Source organism: Plasmodium malariae, assembly GCF_900090045.1.
Source record: "Plasmodium malariae genome assembly, chromosome: 14".
Lineage (NCBI taxonomy): Eukaryota > Apicomplexa > Aconoidasida > Haemosporida > Plasmodiidae > Plasmodium > Plasmodium malariae.
The window spans coordinates 3,376,844-3,397,727 of NC_041788.1; the positions used below are offsets into that span (position 1 = coordinate 3,376,844).

Genomic DNA, 20,884 nt, shown 5'->3' on the forward strand with positions numbered 1-20,884 from the left:
ATGTACATATATACGTTAAACAAAAGTACGTACGTACTTTAAGCTGAACAAATGCATATATGTTAAACGTATTTGCGTAAATGTATTAAATTGACTTAATAGGTAACCACTGTTTACCCCTTATTCACAGGACGCCAGTCAAGTTATATACGTACTTATACATAGATAGATAGAGATATATAAGCCTATTAAAACTGTTTAAAAGATTTATTTTTAAAAATAAGAATCCTACACAAATTTTTGGTATTCTCAATTTTATGTCAAGTGACCATGGAATATAGAAAAACGAAGAGAACAAACCAGTACATCTATGAGGGGAGCAGACACACTGCTAAGGTATGACTTTATTGCTACTGCATGTTGACAGTTACTGTTCATATGTTAATAATATATGTTTATATATATTTATTCACACGCATATGTTTGTGTAACGGCTGATCAGTTAAAAGCAGCGTGAAATAGTGCTTGCAATTGATGTCAAGTTTTTTTTTTTTTTTTTTTTTTTTGATATTTGTGTTAATATATTATAACATCAGCAATTTATTTTTTTTTCTTCTCACATATAAAGCTATAAATGTATACATATATTTACATACATGATCATGTAAAGATTTATTTGTGCATACAAACTTCCATGAATAAACATGTTCACGCGCGTTACATGTACCGTTCACCTTTGCAGCGACAAAAAATAAATGTCAACACCCAGTGCAAAGGAATTTTGATATCCCCAGTGAGTTATAAAAAGATGAACATTGGTATAAAAGAATTTTTGCATTTTTTAAAATTAAATTTTCCAAATAATTTTGATAGAGCAGATATAAAAATTAACGATGACAAGAATGTGGAAATAGAAGATGTTGATAGGAAAAATAGCTTTGTAGAAAAACAATTAAAAAATGATATTGATAAAGAAAACAGTGAATATAATAGATTTATTCCCCTTCGAAATATTATAAAAAATTATACTTTTATTAAATTTAATTATGTGAATGATAAAACTCCATCTGAAATTGTTAATGACATATTTTTCTTAGCGAATGATAAAAAAGAAAAATATATATTAAGAAATATATGTAAAATTATTCCTCTAGATTGTATATGTAAGCCGCATATATCACCTTTTATTAAAGCTGTTCTTCCTTTGATTCGGAAAAACTTTTCTAATGGAATGTGTGTACAGGAACATTTTACCGTTAATCATTTGATGAAAATTCTGAACTTGTCAGGCGAAAAGGTTGAAGCAGGAGAGGGGGAAAAGGATGAGGGGGTAAAGGAAAGAGAGGGAGATAAGAAAGAAGAGAAGGAAAAAGAAATAGATGGGGAAAAGGAACTAGATGAGGGAAAAGAAGTACAGGGGGATGAGAAAAGAGAAGGATCTAGCGAAGAAGGAAAAAAGAGAAAGGTAGAACTTGACATAAACAACAAGGAAAATGCTGAGAAAGATGAGATAGGCATAAATGGAAAAGTAAGAAGCGATAAAGTAAGCATTAGTAAACAAAACAAGGAAAACCTAAGTGGAAAAGAGGGAAAAGATGGAGATGAGGACTGTAGTACGAACGAGAATGGAGTAGGTGTAATTACTAATGAGGAAAAGAAGGATTCTGAAAAGAAAGTCACTTGGGCACTTATATATAAATGTTCTAATACTAAAACACTATTAAAAAGGGATGTTCTAACAGTGTTAGACAATTGTATAGGAAATAATTATAATGTCAATTTGAGTAGCCCCGATTTGGCTGTTATAGTATACGTTACGGAGGTTTGAATTATGTACATACGTGCATGCGTGTGTACATACGTACATATGTACATGACTTGCATACGCTAATATTTTTACACATGCATGAATACTTATGCGTGTAAGCGCGTTCTTCACTGCCGCGATTGTGTGTGTTAGTATTACATTTTAATAAACTCAAAATGGATACAACTTTGTTTTCGTTTTCGTTTATATTTTTGCCTATATTTTTGTTTATATTTTTGTTTATATTTTTGTTTATATTTTCGTTTATATTTTTGTTTATATTTTCGTTTATATTTTTGTTTATATTTTCGTTTATATTTTCGTTTATATTTTCATTTTTCTTTTCTTTTTTTTTTTTTTTTTTTTTTCCTTTTCTGCAGATAATGTGTGGTATAAGTATAATGAAGAATTACGACAAAACAAGGAAATTTAACATCGCATCCTTTAATGAGGATTCGTAGAATTAACATAGTAAATGTGTGCTTATAGTAATGGATTTATATGCATATAAATGTGTGTATGAGTAGCATTTATGCGTATGCCATTGACTGGGATGCCTTTGTATATAGACGGTTAACGTATGTATAAATATATATATATACATATATATACACATATGTACACATATACATATTACATATAGAGGAAGTATAAGTATAAAAGGAATACTGCAAATTAAATATATACAAAAACTTTATAAAATCATAATTAGAATTTTATATATATTCATATATATATATATATATATATATTCTTTACCTGAATATACAATTTGTTAAAAGCTCATCCTTTTTTCATATTATCATGAAATTTTGAACAGTTATTATACTGTAAAAATATGAGTTCCTCCACTTATATTTGAACTATTTTCGTTGCGTTTTATTTTTTTAAATCAAAGTTTGTAATATTTAATTTATTTCGTATACACATATATTGATAATGTACAGTCAATATAGAAATATAAGTTTTCAACATATTCTTTTAAAAATAGTAAACATTTTTAAATATATATTATTACGTAAACCCCAATAATATGCTAACGAATATATTAATGACTCTTTAATTTGCTATGTTTAAAGCATGCTTAACGAAAAAAAAAAAAAAAAAAAAAAAAAAGAGTAAGTGTGTGTGAAATGGCAGCTATTTTGACTGCTATATTGTAAGAATACATATATGTGCAATTAATTAAAATATTTCCCACAATATTTCTTACAATATTTCCTACAATATTTCTTACAATATTTCCTACAATATTTCTTACAATATTTCCTACAACATTTCTTACAATATTTCCTACAATATTCCCTGCAATATTTCCTACAACATTGTTTATGATTATTTGTAAAAAGAGAAAGGAGGACAAGGGAAGAAAAGAAAGGGATAAACCCATAATGAATATAGAAGCTGAACTTTTAAAAGTACTGCAGAAGTTAAAAAGAAAAAAAATAAGGCCTGCTCATGAAAAAGAAAAAATTTTTGATTCTAATATCATAGAGCAATATGATGACAGTGTTTCTGATGACGTATGCTCAATTAAGGATGTAATAAGCTGTGCAAATGGAGCAGAAAAGGAATATGACGACGATATTGATGATGATGATAAGATGAGAAAATACAAAGATGTTTATAATAATTTTGAAAATAATGTAAATTACTACTTGAATGAAAATATTGAACGAATAATATACTCCTCTGTTAGTAGTAAAAATGATAAATCCTTTTTTACCGAAACGGATGAAGAAACGTGCATTAAACCGTTAGACATTATATATCATCAATTAAGATATGGTAATTTACAGGGTGAAAAATTAAGGCGTTATGAAAACAGCATGAGATATTTTAAACCATTATTTCTCGATGAGGACGATGAGTAAACAAAATTCCAGTGGGCATATGTTTGCATGCGTGTACATGTGCATGTGTTTACATGTGTGTTTGCATAATACTTCCGAAGTACAATTTATTAACCTTCATGTATGATCAGTTTTTCAGATTCTTCCATAAGTTCGAATGATAAGCAAAAAAATGGAAGATCGTGTTTAAAGGACATAACTAAAAGAGAGAAGCGATAGGAAAACATGCACGTACGTCCACATGTACTTATGCGTAAACGTATGCATGTATGCATTTAAACATATCATTTATATACAAGAAAAAGATGGCGATCAAGTAAGATTATATTTTTATTTTACAATTAAATATTTAAGCCATGTTTGTAAATAAAAAATTATGTTGTATTTAATTTATTTTTAATTATGTTATTTATCTCTTTTCTTATATTTTACACACCGACATTCACACTTTTATAGCTAGCTGGGCTCTTTTTCCGTAAATGGTAATATCTGAAGTGTTAAGAGTCGAAGTTACTCATTTCTCTTTTCTTCAAAATGATCTCATCAGTTGTTAAGCTTTGGAGAAACTTAATCGTATAGGTATACATATATATATATATATATATATTTATTTACGCATTTCTGTCCCATTTTGTCATTTCGCACTCTTGTACATCATTCAGATTTTCCTGAACTAGCTGACATGTGCATATTTTTTTTTTTTTTTTTTTTTTAATTCTTAATTGTTCATGTAAGTTTTTGCTTAAATTATATGTACATAAACGGTAGTATGCGTATATATGTGTACATATATGTACATATATAACATCCAAAGATAACGTTACGGTTTCTAGACGCCCTAGAAGAGATCACTTATCTATATTAATGACAAATCAGAAAATATTTGTGTAGTTTCTTGTAATTATGAAGAAGCTATTTAATAAACATTAACGGCTGTTTCAATAAAAGACTCGTTCCATTATAGTATTTTATAACCCTCAAAAAGAATTGACAACTTTTGCACAAACATCAAGTGAAAATTTGTTTTATGAATACATGTGTTAGTATAACATTTTTGTAGTTATAAATTTGTATGCAAAAAAAAAAAAAAAAAAAGAAGAAGAAGAAATTAAAAAAGGATATACTTCGAATAATAATCCTCAAGAAACGAAATTTATTCTGCTGTCGAGAAGTAATTTGTTCATGTGGAAAGAAGGTTAGAGGCTTCAAAATTTAGTCCCCAGAAAAGTGTACATTAATTTTCATACGTCCATGTATGAGCAAATGCACGTATATGTTTGTATGTATGTAAGTACGTATGTAAGTATGTATGTATATATGTAAATGATTTAACAAAAGCGTATCATTATTCCCCTGAGGACAGAATTTTATATTATAAAAGGTAAAACAAACAAAAAAAAAAAAATCGTTACGAATAAAAGACAAATATAGTGTTTTCCTTTTTGCAAAAGAAAATACCATTTGTAGTACATATAAAACAAAAGAATAGGAGGGGAAAGGCAAACATCGCAAAACTTCTTTACATATAAAAAATTAAAAGCTTTGAGTTGAATATCTTAAATTTACAATTTTTTTTTCTTTTTTTTTTTCATTTTTCTTATTTTTTTTTTTTTCTTTTCCTTTTCTTTTCCCTTCTTTTTGTTTTTCTTTTCCTTTTCTTTTCCCTTTTTTTTCCTTTTTATGTTTAAGGTTTTAAAACTTTAAAAAAAAAGGGGTTACGTTATTTGACAGAAAACTTTAATAATAGCACAAATGTTTTATATGGTTTGTACGTTTTCATTTTTCTTCATTTCGTAAATATATTATGCATGAAACGATATACCAAATATTTTATAGATATGCATCCTTATTATTTTACTTCATCCTTAGTGAATTTAGATTCATTTTATTAAAATTTTAGTAAAATTAAATTTTGACTGAAGTCTTTATTTTTTTTTTTTTTTTCCCTTCTATATAGCCATTTTTTTTTTGTCTTCTACAATTTGTTCCAATATATACAAATTTTTATATTTTGTTTATGAGTTTTCATTTATAACAACGTGTTACCAATTTACATATTTGCGTTATATAAAAACTGCAATATTCTTATGATAAATTTACGGTAAAAATTGCTCTGTACGTATGTTAATTCACTTCACACTTCATTATGCAGTATGTAGTATATATATATATGTATATATATATATATATATGTATATATATATATAATATTATGTAAGTATAAACATTACATTGAATATTTTTTCATTTTTTTTTTCCTTAGTTTGTATAATTTTAATTTTCATTTTTTTCTTCATTTTGCAGAATTTTAATATTTAAAAAATTTTTTTTTTTTGTAATTTGTTTTCAATCGTTCAACTGTAGAAAATTTTGACTAAAAGAATACAAAATAAATGCAGAGGTTAAATTTGTTATAACGCCTTTTATTTTTTTTATGTAATAATTTATGCACGTCGTTAATTTGTTCGTTCATTAGTTCGTTCTCCTATCCATCCGTTTATTTGTTCATATATTGTATATACATATATATATATATATATATATATATATTTATTTATATATACTGTTTAATTTACGTTTGATATATTAAGGGAAGGCTATATTTTTATAGTCCCACAACATATATATATTTATATATGCATATATATGTATTGCATGTAAGGACTTTTATATATATATGTACGCATGTATATATGTACTTATGTGCTTATGTACGTAGATATCCTTGAAATACTTCCGTACGCACTACAAAGCTTGAAAACGTATACACAACATACCCACTAACATTTTTTGCAATCATTTAAATTTTTTTGAAAACATATGAATATAAAATAATATGAAAGTATGATAACAAATAATACAGAAAAAGAAATAAAAAATGAAAACTACAATAACCCTAATTTAAGTGATGATAACAGTATTGTGGAAAAGGGAGTAGTAGTAGACGAAAAAGAAAATAATTTAAAAATTGCTTATAAGGACAAATGTCCAATTGATTACGAGGGGGAAAACTATTATTGTGAAAGTGGAGGGGAAAACTTAAGAGTGAATAAAAAAGAGATGGAAGTAGATGGGGAAGGGGTAGTAGAAGAAGAAATGGAGGTGGAATGGAAAGGGGGAGAAAAGGAAGAACTAGAAGATGCAATTGATGAAGAAATCGAGGGAAAAGACGAAGAGAAAGGGGATGAAGCAACGGAAGAGGAAGAAAAGGTGGAACTAGAAGAGGCAATTGAAGAAGCCGAGGAAGAAGACGAAGGGGAGGACGATGAACATAGGGAGGAACCAAATGATATCAAAAACGATTATGATGAAAATAGTGGAGTACACAATAATGGGCAGAGGTTCAAGTTGAAAAGGGTGCCTTCAGGGGATGTACCATCAGAAAAAACAATAGAAAATAAGGATGAATTGTTAGAGTGCAATAATAGCAATAACAGTAATGGTAATAATAGTAGCAACGATAATGGCAATTACAATAGCAACGATAATGGCAATTACAATGGCAACGATAATGGCAATAGTTACTTGAAAGAAAATATATGCAAATTTGAAAGAGATATGCCCGATGAAAGGAGTAGAAACTGCAAGAATGATGATAATAATATACACAAGAAAATTTATGAAAATAATGAAAAATGTAAAAACATGAACATAATGAAAAAGGGGTATCACAAAAGAATTAATGATATTATTATTGATAAATTAGTACACAAAACTTTTAATAATATAATGAAAGATACATCTAAAAAATGTTCTGTAACAGACAGTCCGAATATGGAATATAAAAATAAAAGAAGTTTAACGGTGTATAATGACGATTTAAAGAGGGAGACGAAAAAATATAAAACGAAAGGATCATTTGAAAATTCAGACGGATTAGCGGCGTATATGATGAAAAATAAGAAAGAAGATGATACAGGGAAAACTTATGTTAAGTATGAAATGGATGCTGATGATGGTGGTGATGGTTATGACGATGGTGTTGATCATGATGATAACCATGGTGAGGGGTATATTGAATATTCAAAAAACGACAAATTTCTAATTTATTGTAAAAATCATTTGAAAAAATTTGATGAAATGGATATTGATGAATTGATGAAATATAAGAAGGAGGAAACAGTTGAAAATAAGGGAAACTACCATGAACATGTAAAAAAAGAAAAGAAATCGTATAATGCTAATAATTGTACGACTAATTATGATAACTATATTATGCATCATAAGGGAAACGATTTTACGCATGAGAAAATGAATATTAGTTCGATGCAAACGTTAAGCATTGCTCGTGATGAAGGTAATCGAGGAAGCGGTGGTATTAGTGGTGGTAACGGTAATGGCAGCCATAGTGGGAACTGGAATGGAATCAATAATAAAAACGATACTAATTACGGTAATAGTACCACCAATAACAATCCTGTTACTAAGGAGGAGAACGTACTGGATGCGTCCATTCCTCAAGAGCATAACATTAGCTGGACAAGTATCAAATGTGAAAATATGATAGATGAAATAACGTTCCCACCGATTTATGAAGAACGTAAGGATGAATGGTTTAAGGCTAATGAAAATGAAGACTGGCATGTGCATAAATTATGTAAATGGTTATACAATGTTAAGGACAATCTATATTTTAATATTAGCAACCAAGAAATTTATTTTGAAAAAAATAGAAAATTTTTGAAATTTGAAAATTCGTTTGAAGAAAATGCAAACACTGGCTCTGATGAAATAGAGGCAAATAATTTTGTGGAAGATCATGACAAAAAGTATGAGGATTGTAAACAGTTCTATTCCAATGGTGATTGTAGAAAAGATGCTAACATTAATGTTAATGTTAAGCAGGAGTTGTACAGGGGTGAGAGTGGTAATAACGAAAGTGTAAATGGCAGTATGAATAGTAGTATGAATGATAGTTTTAATAGTAGCATGAATGGAAGCAATGGTGTAAGAGTTAATGGAAGTAACAGTGGTGGTAATAGTAGTAGTGAGCATTGTAATGGTAAGAGCGTAGAGAACAACAGTCGAAGCAGTAAGAACAACATTAGCAAACGGGGAACAAGTAAAGATAAAAATATGTATGACAAGAATTATGTAGAAAAAAGGGATACAATGAATGAAAGCTTTTCAAATGATATGGAAACCGTAGAACAGAACGATGAAACTGTTGAAGAATTCAGTATGGTATTAGAAGATGATTTAGTATGTGGAACTTTTAGTAAAATAGGTAATCATAATAGAGGAGAAAATGAAGATTTTTATATAACAAAAGATATATTAGACTTAAACCATGTTTCTGAGAGTGATGGGTTATGTTTCTTTAGTGGTGTATTTGATGGGCATGGTGGATCTAATTGTGCAAGATATGTGATGACACATTTAAAAACAAATTTGATTGCAAAATTTAGACAGTCGTTTTTAATAACATGTAAAAAACAATTTAAAGAAAAAAGTTCAAGATTAAATGATTTAAGTGTTGAAATAAGAGCACTGTATGATAGTTGTATAAAAGGGTTTGATATGACTGATAAGAATTATATTGAAATTTCGAAAAAATATGATTATAAGGATGGTTCAACTGCTTGTGTTGTACTAATATATGGTCCAGATGATGATGGATCTTTAAAAGTTTTATGTGCAAATTGTGGAGATTCAGGGGCTTTAATTTGTCATAATAAAAAACCAATTAAATTGTCCTTACGCCATAAACCTGATTTACAAGAAGAAAGAATGAGGATATTAAAATGCGGAGGAATAATAGCAAATATTAATGGTATAAATAGAATTATTACTAAACATAAAGATAAAAATAATAAAAGTAAAGAGAAGACATTTTTAGCTTTATCAACATCCAGATCATTTGGGGATATATCATACAAAGTACCCAGGAAAATTGTTCTATGTAAACCGTTTATTAGTGTTTATACAATAGATTTTGATATGGACTCTTTTCTTGTTCTAGCTACTGATGGAATATTAAATGTATTAAGTGACAAGGAAATTATTGATATTGTTTGGAAAAATATACATAAAAAACCTGAAGAGGCAGCAGAAGAAGTGGTCAAAGAAGCAACGAGAAGGGGATCCACGGACGACAAAACCTGCACAGTCATCTTTTTTTATTGGAGAAAGGATATTTTTAGCAATTTACTCGAAAATGCTAGCTTGGAGCATATCGCGCACGAGGATTCCAAGGGGGAGGTATGAGCACATTTAAACAGGCTAGGAAATTTTAGTTGCATGGGTGAATAGATTTGTGGGCATTATTATATCATTTTTTATTCCCCTTTTTTTCCATTTTTATTCCCATTTTGTTCCTTTTGTACTCCCATTTTATTCCTTTTATTCTCCCATTTTGTTCCTTTTGTACTCCCATTTTATTCGTTTTATTCTCCCATTTTATTCCTTTTATTCTCCCATTTTATTCCTTTTATTCTCCCATTTTATTCCTTTTATTCTCCATTTTATTCCTTTTATTCTCCCATTTTATTCCTTTTGTACTCCCATTTTATTCCTTTTGTACTCCCATTTTATTCCTTTTGTACTCCCATTTTATTCCTTTTGTACTCCCATTTTATTCTCCTTTTATTCTTTTATTTTCTTTTATTTTATTTTTTTTGTACAGGACATTAACATGTTTTCAGAAATATTCTGACCCGTTCAGGTACTTTTAAAAACTTTTCAAAATTGGAGGACAAATATGGTAAGCACAAGTTTTACATTAAAATGTTTTTTGAAAAATGGAATAGAACAAGTTTCGTTAAAGAACATTATATACAACGTGCAATTTCGGATTTTAAGAAAAATGTGGAGTGAGCGAACGTTATATGGTTAATTTGGAACAAAAAAAAAATAATAAGAAAATTAAAAAAAAAAAAGTGAAATAAAGAGGAATAAGAAGAATACGGGGCTTTTTTTGCATTATTATAAAGCAATTAACGCAAATCGATGTTTTACATTATTTTGTTTTATTTCACTTTATTTTACTTTATTTTACTTCATTCTACTTTATTTTTTTTTTCCTAAAAAGAAAAAAAATTAAGAATTTGTTTTTAATTATATACTGTTCAATCTTATATATATATATATATATATATATACACACCACACATTTGCAGCATTTTTTTTTAGCTGATATTACCTTGTTCTTTTCGTTGTAAAGGTGAAAATTTAAATAAATTGAAAAAATTAAAAAATAATGATGAAATAAAAGGAAAAAGCTCTGAGATATAACTTCGTTTCTTTGCTTTTCTTTTCCTTTTTATTATATTATTTTTTTTTTATTTCCCCTCACATGTTAATTTTTGTTGTATTTAATATTTATCATTTGTTTTTTGCCAATTTGGTTGCAATGGTTTTACACTTGAAGAGAACGTTTTGCGGGTATATATGTGTGTATGTATATATGTATGTATATACGTGTATATATGCGAGTACTAATATATGTATATGTATGTATAAATATATATATATTTTTTTTGTTTTGCCCATATATACACACATACGTATGAACAATGCGTATTTTTGTATAATTCACTTGGATATATAGGGACAAAATTTTGGGAAATTTTTATTAACCACAAATTACACTTTTTAATTTGTCTTTTTTTTTTTTTTTTTTTTTTTTTTTTTTTATCCCCATTAGATTGTTATTTTCTCATTCTCCTATCTCCTTAAAATTCTCTAACTGTAAAGTTATAAAATCCTTAAGTAGCTTTTTATGAAATGATACTAATGCTCCTCCTTGTATATATGAATAATTTTTTATATCTTTAATTAAATTGGCAATATTTTCTTCATTTTTTGTTTTGTGTTGGCCAAATATTTTTTTATCTTTTATGTTTACTAATTTTTGGTATAACTGATTATTTGTGTCTTTAAATCCAAGTATTACATCATTCTGTCTTATCTCAAAATAAAGGAAAGAGGATTTTTCATCAGGATTCAAAAGCAAATTTTTATGTATTTCTCCACATATATATTCTTTGTTTAATATTTTATAAAAGTTTGTTAATGATTGTTTATTATTTTTTAAGTCGAGGAATAAGAATTTTAAAATTTCCTTTTTCATCTTTTTCATCGTATGCACAACTGTTTGCCTATATTTTTGAATAAACGGAGCTGTGCCTCGACAAGGGTTCTACGGCATAGGTGCTACTAGTCACATGCGCAAGAGAGGATCTTAGTGCTACTGCTACTAACACGGCTCTCTATAATTACACGTTTGTACTTCCGCTCGTGTTTTGGTTTGTACTTCCTCTCGTATTTCCGTTTGTGCTTCTGTTCACGGTTGAGTTCACGTTTTCGAGTGTATATGTATGTAGATCGTATGTACACACGTTTTAATACGTATAGTGCATGTACTCGTGCGAGCAGCTCGTATTTGCAAATTTTTTAATATCGTTTGGACATAAAATTTTCATTTTTCCTCTTTTGGTAAGTTGAGTAAAAAAATATAATTCATTTAAAATTATTAGGAAATGGACAAAATAGAAGAACATAATTTAAAAATGGAGTAAATTCAGAGTGGACGAAAAAAAGATATTGCCTCTAAATTATTACTTAAATGTATATATTGTTTCCACCAACATATGCATTAAAAAATTTACAGTCATGTTTCCCACGGGAAAATAAATAAAAGAGCAAAATAAAAAAAAAAAAAAAGATAAAATAAGTTTAATGAAAAAAAAAGATAAAATAAGTTTAATGAAAAAAAAAGATAAAAAAAGTTTAATGAAAAAAAAAGATAAAAAAAGTTTAATGAAAAAATGAAAAAAATTAATAAAATAAGTTGAATAAAAAAAATCAAAAAAAATTGGTAAAATTCGTGAAATACGCAAAATAAATAAAATTATATAAGTATGCAAAATAAAAAAAAAGAAAAATATGACAAACAGTTTTTTCGCCCTGCACACAAGACAGTTTATATATCATTGTGTTACTTTTCTTTTTCATTTTCCACTGACTTCACCGAATTTGAAACCCAGTCAAGATAATCCTGAAGAAAAAATTTTATATGAAAAATTGTAAAAATGCATGGTGCTTTTTTTTCTTTTTTTCTTTTTTTCTTTTTTTTTTTAAATATATATACATAAACAGCTGCATAAAACAAAGGGGGATTTATTAGCCATTTTAGAACTTTTGTTAAAATATGCTATTTTGAAATGCTTTTTTATGAAATATTTTGCACAGAAAATTTGCAACCATTCTTATGGTATTCGAGTAATTCACGTAAAAATACTCATACAAGGGGGTTGGCGTATATATACAAATATACATTTGAGTATACGCGCATATGAATATATATACACTTGAATGTACGTGCGCGCGAATATATAATTTTGAACAGCATAAATTCATCCAATGAAGGATATATATTGATATGCGTTTCAACTAACTTTGCTCCCATGTTGTATTGGAACAGCAATAACCTGAAGCAAAAAAAATGTACAAGTAGGTGAATAGACGAGAAGAAAAAATGACAAAATGTAAGGGGGAACAATAAAAAAACAAAAAAAAAAAAAAGAACCTATTTCTTCTTCTTCTTAATATACCTCTGGCACCTCGTACGGATGATTTAACTTTACCATGGATACAATTTGGTCGAACATATTTTTTTTTGTTTTAATCATCATTAAGACTTCGTTGTCCCGCTAAAGTGAAACAAACGTTTTAATTTGGTACCGTAGGGAATAAAGAAGGGCAAAAGATAAAAGAGAGAAAAGGAAAAACATACGAGTAAAAATGTGTACAAAATAAAGCACAACAAAGTATATATGCAAAAAATACATGAATGAAAAAAGACCTAGATAATAAATTACATTATTTTGCTTATAAAGTTTGAGTATGCATGTGTGTGTATAGGTGGGTGTGTATGTTTTTTCTATTTTTTTTTTTTTTTTTTTTTTTTTTTATTATCCTTCGTACAGCTATTTCTCCTTTCCAGTGATACATACTATGGACACCCGGAATTATATTTATGCAACTAGCTAACTTCTCTTTTAACAAAATATTGGAAATCTAACCGGACGGGAAAAGTAAAATAAAAGTTAATGGAAATATCGATATGTGAATTTCAGTTTTACTTGGATTTATTACGATGTTATTTATGTTTATTTTTGTAAATACTGTTGGAATTTTTTTTTTTTTTTTTTTTTTTTTTCATCAAATTTTATTTATTATTTTTTTTTTTTAGTGTTAATTTTTCTTGACTTCTTTACATTTCAGTTTTTACTTTTTTTTAATTAAAACTTGTTTTTGTTTTTCTTCCTTGTACATTTTCAGCAACTTCCTTACTCGGAGCTGTAACATATACAGCTACAAAAGAGGTATTATTATTCTCCATTTGATTAGATGGTATTAATCGTTGGGATGATGTACAGTTGTATCTATTATAGGAGAAACTGTTAAGTAGTAAATTACGCTTTAATATATTATTTATGAAAAAGGAATCCCGAAAATGTTTATTACATCTTTTCTTTGCTACAATTGTTAGGGAAATAAACATTATTAAAATATTATGTACACGCATTAATATATTTAAGAAGGGAATAAAAAAGAAAAAAAAAAAAAAAAAGATAAATTAATTGGTACACTGTTCCAAGGGTCGTAATATGAATAAAACAAATTTGTAATTTTGTAATTTTACAATTTTGCTAATCTGGGATGTTCAACGTATACTCATACATTTATACATAAGCATGTGAGTATGTATTTATTTAAGTACGTATGTTAGTATGTACGTATGTTCGTATGTACGTATGTTCGTATGTACGTATGTTAGTATGTACGTATGTTCGTATGTGCGTATGTTAGTATGTACGTATGTTCGTATGTACGTATGTTAGTATGTACGTATGTTCGTATGTACGTATGTTAGTATGTTAGTATGTTAGTATGTATGTATTTAAGTATGCATGTATTTAAGTATGCATGTATTTAAGTATGCATGTATTTAAGTATGCATGTATTTAAGTATGCATGTATTTAAGTATGCATGTATTTAAGTATGCATGTACGTATATATATAGCCTTTGCTGAGTTTTCGCTTTAACTATCCGCGATGACATGCACACAATTTTTGCAAAAACGAAAATTGTAAATATATATATTTATATATATATATTTATATATATATATATATATATATATATATATATATATATGAGAAATAAAACGATGGCTCCAAATTTATGAAAGTAGCGAAATGTGTTTCCTCGTTTTTCTTGTGCAAAATGGCATACATTAAATCGGGCAATTATTTTGTTTTTCGAGCGGGCATAAATGTATATATCTTGTAGAACTTTAAGCCTATTTGCATTTGGAAATTTGTGTCGTGTTTTCGTGTGGTTTGTTCTGCTTCGTTTTATATAGCTCCAATTTATTTTGCTTCGTTCTTTTTTTCCGCCCCTTTTTGATCTCGCGGAATCCTCTGATCGTCCTTCTTGTAATTCCATCATGCCGATTCTGCAAAGAAAACAAAAAAAAAAAAAAATTAATATATAAATAAATATATAAAAATACAAAATGGATAGAGAAAGAAAAATGGCTTATAAAAACGGATAAGCAGAAGGAACTTCTACAAGTTACACAATCATGCCATAAATAAATATTTTTGTAGGTATTGCATGTGTGTAGGGTGATGCCGAAATATAAGCAGCTTATAGGGCAGTATTACGAATAGTTAGTTTCTTTTTCTTTTTTTTTTTCCCCTTATACCCGGGCTCTCCTTATCCGTGTTATCATTGGAGTCGTTGAGGGGAATGAGTGCGGGTGGTACTCCATGCACAGTCAGAGGTAAATCTTTAAAAAGCATGTTTTTGTTCTTTAAGAATTTATATGCTCTGTTACTCATAAGAGTTGTAAGCGTTTGATATATTTGATCAGATAAATCATGGCAACAGGTAATATCTATATATTCTAATGGAGAATAGGATGTTTTTAAAGAATTTATAAGATATATGCCATCATTATTTATAGGACAACCAGATAAGTTAAGAAATTTTAACCCTTTAAAGGAATTAATAGATATGCAATTAGTATTATCAACAAAGTTGTACATTTATTCATTTTTATGATATATGGAGTTTTTCCTTTATTCTTGTAAATATGTATTTTTTTGTTATATCTGTTGCTCTGTTAAAATTTGTTAATCCTGTGCAAGAGAAGAAATTATTTTCATCATTGTGTCTGTTCGAAATTAATTCCTTTAGTTCATTTGTTTTATTTTTATCTGCATTTTTATAATGAAATGTTTTTGATGCATTTTCGTTTGAACTGTTGGACATGCTGTAAACTGGATTCACTGTATATGTGTTATTATTCTTCCTGGCACTAGATAATGTGCTAGATCCGGGGTAAAGTAGGCTATGTGGATGAGCGATTTGTGTATCTTCTACTATGTTGCCTTGGCCTTCTTCTGCTTCATCTTCTTCCCCATTGCCTTCTTTCCCCTAACCTTCTTGCCAGGCTTTCCTTTTCGCGTGAAGAGAAGATATGAACGATGGGTAGCCCCCCTGCGCATGAACACGTTCATAGTTAGTACATACCTCAATCAGTTTTGCCTGTGCAATTAATGCGTCTGAAATATAAACGCAATGCTTTGGTGGATAAGAGATTGTGGGATAAAGATAATTCATATATATTTAGGTTTTTCGACAAAGTACCATAACAAAAGGACTTAATATTCTCGTCGGTAATTTTATTATTAGACACATTTATTATACGTAACGATGTGTTATAACGTTTAGTTTGTAAACGTTCATTTGGGGAGTTTAGAGTGATTGAGCAAACAAGGCTGGCTAAGCAGCCGACGTTTGCTAACTAGTCAAGGCTGGTTATATGGTTACTGGAAAAGTCGATCTCTCTAATTTTATTTTCATCATTTTTTAGAAAAGAACAAAAAGAATTAAAAGCATCATTATTTATATTATTTTTTGAAAAAGATAGTACAGATAAATTTTTTGCTTTCTTTAAACATTTACCTAGAGCTAGCAAAGTTAAATTTCCATAGTCAGGGGTATGTATATTATCACGGCTGAAACATATATTGGACAAGTACAACTCTGTCAAATTGGTTTGTTCATTAAATAATGTTTGAATATGTTGATGGAATAAAGAAGATGATATACTATTTTGGGAGAGATCTAAAACTTCAACATTTTTGCATTTTTGAAAAAAATAAAATATAGCTTTGTCATTTATGCCTGTATTTTTAAGAATTAACGTATATATTTTTTTTCTTACTGTTCCTATTATTATTTTTACTATTCTTACCGTTCCCTTTTTCATTATTCTTTCCGTTCCCCTTATCATTATTATTATTCCCAATTAGTTCACTTAATTTTATAAGGAAGTTTATCCCTAGCTTGTTGTCGGATAAGTCTAATTCATATTTCTGCTTTTCATCTTTTTGTTCAGTACAAGACATTTCATACTGATCAGCGTTCATATGGGAATCATTGCATGAATAATAGTATGCATCTATATTTTGTTCATCTATCTAGTCAGAATTCTTTCTATCATTTAAACTAAGAGGGGAAAATTATTCAATAATTGCAATACCGCCTTCACACTTTATCAGATTATTTGACAGGTTTAAGGAAGTTAACCAGGGTACATAATTCAAACATTTTGACAGTATTTTAGCACTATCCTTTTGAAAAAAATAAAGATTAATGAGAGATATGTAATGGAAATGAAGGGGATGTGGAGGAAGTAAATACGATCTCTGGGGGGGGAAGGGGGTGCACGCAAATATATGTGCATATAAATATATGACATATATAAATGTAAGTACATATATGTATGTTTAAGTATATATATATATATATATATGTGTATGTATGGTCATATACGTATATGTAGACACTTTATATTAATTCGCTATTTTCGAGGATGGACGAGCAAGAAGAATTTAGGGGAGTATGCGGTTTATATAAAGAGCCCATTTATGTGAGGATTATATACGTTTACTCTTCACTTTCGTGTATATATCGAGTGGAATTATGCACAAGTACACAGTGTACACATACATATACATACATACACATAAATATACCCATTCCTGTGCTCATTTTTCTCTTACTCTAACGTTCGTTAAATTATTGTTTGACAAATTTATCCTGACGAGGCTTCTGCTCCTTAAAATGCAGGGGATGAGAATAAACAAACCCCAGTTACTAATATTTATACTATTCAGTTGTATCTCCTTAACTGAGTTTAAATTATTTGCATTCCCATTTTGTTCTTTCTCTATTTCTTTTCGATTATTCATTATTGAAACAAAATCTGCTATATCGTCTTTATTTAGTACAGGGTTAGAAGAACAAATAACTGTGTTATGTAATATTATATTGTGTGCGCTATCGCTTCGATTCATCTTTGGCTCTTGTTTGTTGTCTTTGTTTTTATAAGCCAACGTAGGGGAGGCATGTGAGGTGGTGTTGGGGTAGTAGTGCAAATGGTTTCATATGTACGTACGTATGGAAGTATGTACGAATGCTCACCCTCTTGGATGTAATATGGGTTTCTTTCTTTTTTTTTTTTTGTTTTACTCTTCGACAAACTTAATTTTTTTTCAAAAGAATCAAAAAAAAAAAAAAAAAAAAAAAAAAAAAAGAACTGAGAGAAATAAAAAATGAAATGTAGAAACTAAAAAGGTCCACAGTAATTTTGGAGTATTTTTATTTTTCATCGAAGGGAAATAAAATATATGTTGGAAAAAATTGCTCATTACATATATTTTGAGATTTTACACTTAAATATTTATTTTATTTTTTTATTTTTTTTCCTACTGCGGCAACTTGCCCTTGTTGTGTTGTTATCTTTGGTTTTACTTTGCTTCCTTGTGTATTACTCTGCTTCATTGTGTATTACTCTGCTTCATTGTGTATTACTCTGCTTCCTTGTGTATTACTCTGCTTCATTGTGTATTACTCTGCTTCCTTGTGTATTACTCTGCTTCATTGTGTATTACTCTGCTTCATTTCGGTTTTATCATTATTTGCCCGATCAGAAGTACATAGCACGTGCATTTTTTTTGCAAAAGCGTTTAAATAATTTATATCCAAAAAATTTAAATGGCATGGTGTTAATATTGGAAAAGTGAAGGGATGCCTAGGGGAGTGCCCACATACGTATATATATACCAGTATTTACTTGTATATGCAAGTGTATGCATATGTTTATATGTATGTGATAAATTGTAATAGTAAAGGAAGCATAAACACATTGAGTACAGGGATAGGAAAACTTAATATACCAGGAAAGTACTAAAAAAACGTAGCATTAAGGATTATGGAGAACACGATAATTAAATGAAGAGGTAACAGATCAAATAATATGAACATGATAGGTGAAACTGAATGAGTATTTAAATTTTGTAGACTGAGGAAATTTTTGAAAAATGTCAAATTCAGGGACTTAATTTTTTTTTTTTTTTTTTTTAAATGTGTATATAATGATACAGATATATGGTCACTTAGCTATAATAACAAATGAGTAAGGAAATAAAGAAAAAAATATGTTCGTGTAAAAGCAATTTTGCTTGTGCCCGAATATTTTGGGAGTATAAAGCTTACAAGAGGTGGAGGGAAAAAAAAAATAAAAATAATAAAATAGAAAGAGGAACAAACGAACAAGGAAACAGTGGAATGGTTTGAATTTCATTCTTGTCTGTTGAGTTGTTAACCATTTTTCTTTTTCCCATTCGTTTGAAGAATATTTTTCTTTGCCTCTCTTTTTGTTGTATTATTTTACAACGATATCTCGCATTATTACTTTATTTTGTCTTAGCTTGTTTTGTCTTGTCTTGTCTTTCCATGCCTTTTTCTTTCCTTGCATTGATCCATGTTATTTTTTTTATTTTATTATTTTTAAATGATAGCTAGAAAATGCAAAGATTAGTTTAAAAAGGGAAAAGAGTAAAAATAAGATTAATGTTTTGGAAAAATTGCACTCCTACATTTTTAGAGAATGCAAAGTGCTCAATGGATGGAAATGAGTTGTACAACTTTTATTTCGCAAATAAAATGTAAATTAAAGATAATAAAGATAATAAAGATAATAATGATAATAAAAAAAAAAAATTTTAAATTAAAAATAAAGAGTTTGTTTCTTTTCAGAATAATGAAGCGTGCAAAGGGTTGTTAAAAAATGTGTGATATGTTCAAGAAACGGGGGTACATAGGAAGTATTTTATTATAGTTAGTATGCCTGTCTATTTCTTGGTTTGTTTTTTTATTTTTTAGTTTTTTACTTTTTATTTTAATTGTACTGATGTATACAAAATATGAAGATACAAAATGAACCAACTTATTTGTCCATTATTTCGTAGCTTAAATATTTAAAGCATACAATTAAAAAAAATTGAAAAAAAAAAAAAAAGAAGGAAGGAAGAGAAAAGAAAAAATGAAGCGATTAAAAATAAATAAATCATTACATATTTGTATATGCATGTTTACAACTGTGATCTGCTAACACAAATGATAATATAAAAGGTACCCCATTACATGCTATAACTGACTGTGCATATGCATATGGTACACACGTTTATACATACGCAGAGGAGTAGGAAAAATAAAAAATGGTTTAATCAGTTTGGGGCAAAATTACAAATAAGTAAAAGGACAAATGGGGCATAATAAAAGATAAAAAAAAAAAAAAAAAAGTTCATCAAAGGATATAAACAAATGAAGGTTCGCTGCTGGGATGTGAAGCAAAAGTGAAATCATTGACAAAATGCGTAGGCGCATACGAACACATAAACACATACCATATATATATATATATATATATATATATATATATGTATTTATATATATAAACAAATATATACACTTGTACACATTGCACATGCTTTGCGCACGGAGTAAAAATGCAGAGGAGGTAAAGTCATAAATCTATTCACGGGCACGTGTGCAAATTTAAACAAGTTTCAAAACAAAGGGGCGAAGAGAAAAGTTACGGTGAAAAATTAAAAATGAAAGACAAAGATTGATATTTTTCTTTCTCTTTTATCTATTTTTTTTTTTTTTTTTTTTTACAAAAAAACTTGTAAAATTTCATAATTAAAAATGCACTAAAAATCCGTGGGGCCACAGGTTAAAAACAGCCATTTTATTAATTTAAAAAAAAGGGAAAAGAGAAAGAAAAAAAAAAAAAAAAAAAAGGAAAGAAAAGAAAAGGATAGAAAAAAAAAAAAATAAAAAAAATAATAATAATAGTAAGATTCCACATATACCCACCCGTTTATACATGTGTGCGTGCTTGGACTTAAGTGGTG

The 20,884-nt window shown here is 28.2% G+C and overlaps 5 protein-coding genes and 1 pseudogene across 5 annotated transcripts, besides 1 other annotated feature; 3 read left to right on the top strand and 3 right to left on the bottom strand.

The window, feature by feature from the left end:
* Positions 1 to 270: 270 nt before the first annotated feature.
* PmUG01_14082300 (conserved Plasmodium protein, unknown function) lies at positions 271 to 2,208 on the top strand (the record flags this gene model as incomplete). The annotated part of the gene is made up of 3 exons (XM_029008424.1): positions 271 to 336; positions 683 to 1,762; positions 2,128 to 2,208. 3 exons carry the CDS (start codon positions 271 to 273, stop codon positions 2,206 to 2,208), a joined length of 1,227 nt encoding a protein of 408 aa, XP_028864715.1.
* An 870-nt stretch (positions 2,209 to 3,078) lies between these two features.
* On the top strand, positions 3,079 to 3,819 carry PmUG01_14082400 (conserved Plasmodium protein, unknown function; the record flags this gene model as incomplete). The annotated part of the gene is made up of 2 exons (XM_029008425.1): positions 3,079 to 3,617; positions 3,732 to 3,819. 2 exons carry the CDS (start codon positions 3,079 to 3,081, stop codon positions 3,817 to 3,819), a joined length of 627 nt encoding a protein of 208 aa, XP_028864716.1.
* Positions 3,820 to 6,444: 2,625 nt separating this feature from the next.
* Positions 6,445 to 10,255, top strand: PPM4 (protein phosphatase PPM4, putative; the record flags this gene model as incomplete). The annotated part of the gene is made up of 2 exons (XM_029008426.1): positions 6,445 to 9,801; positions 10,226 to 10,255. 2 exons carry the CDS (start codon positions 6,445 to 6,447, stop codon positions 10,253 to 10,255), a joined length of 3,387 nt encoding a protein of 1,128 aa, XP_028864717.1.
* Positions 10,256 to 11,257: 1,002 nt separating this feature from the next.
* On the bottom strand, positions 11,258 to 11,671 carry PmUG01_14082600 (conserved Plasmodium protein, unknown function; the record flags this gene model as incomplete). The annotated part of the gene is made up of 1 exon (XM_029008427.1): positions 11,258 to 11,671. One exon carries the CDS (start codon positions 11,669 to 11,671, stop codon positions 11,258 to 11,260), a length of 414 nt encoding a protein of 137 aa, XP_028864718.1.
* An 867-nt stretch (positions 11,672 to 12,538) lies between these two features.
* Positions 12,539 to 14,107, bottom strand: PmUG01_14082700 (cutA, putative; the record flags this gene model as incomplete). Its single annotated transcript, XM_029008428.1, has 5 exons — positions 12,539 to 12,598; positions 12,999 to 13,031; positions 13,155 to 13,253; positions 13,528 to 13,620; positions 13,877 to 14,107. 5 exons carry the CDS (start codon positions 14,105 to 14,107, stop codon positions 12,539 to 12,541), a joined length of 516 nt encoding a protein of 171 aa, XP_028864719.1.
* An 873-nt stretch (positions 14,108 to 14,980) lies between these two features.
* Positions 14,981 to 17,980, bottom strand: LRR12 (annotated as a pseudogene).
* Positions 14,981 to 17,980: a sequence feature (leucine-rich repeat protein, pseudo).
* Positions 17,981 to 20,884: the final 2,904 nt, after the last annotated feature.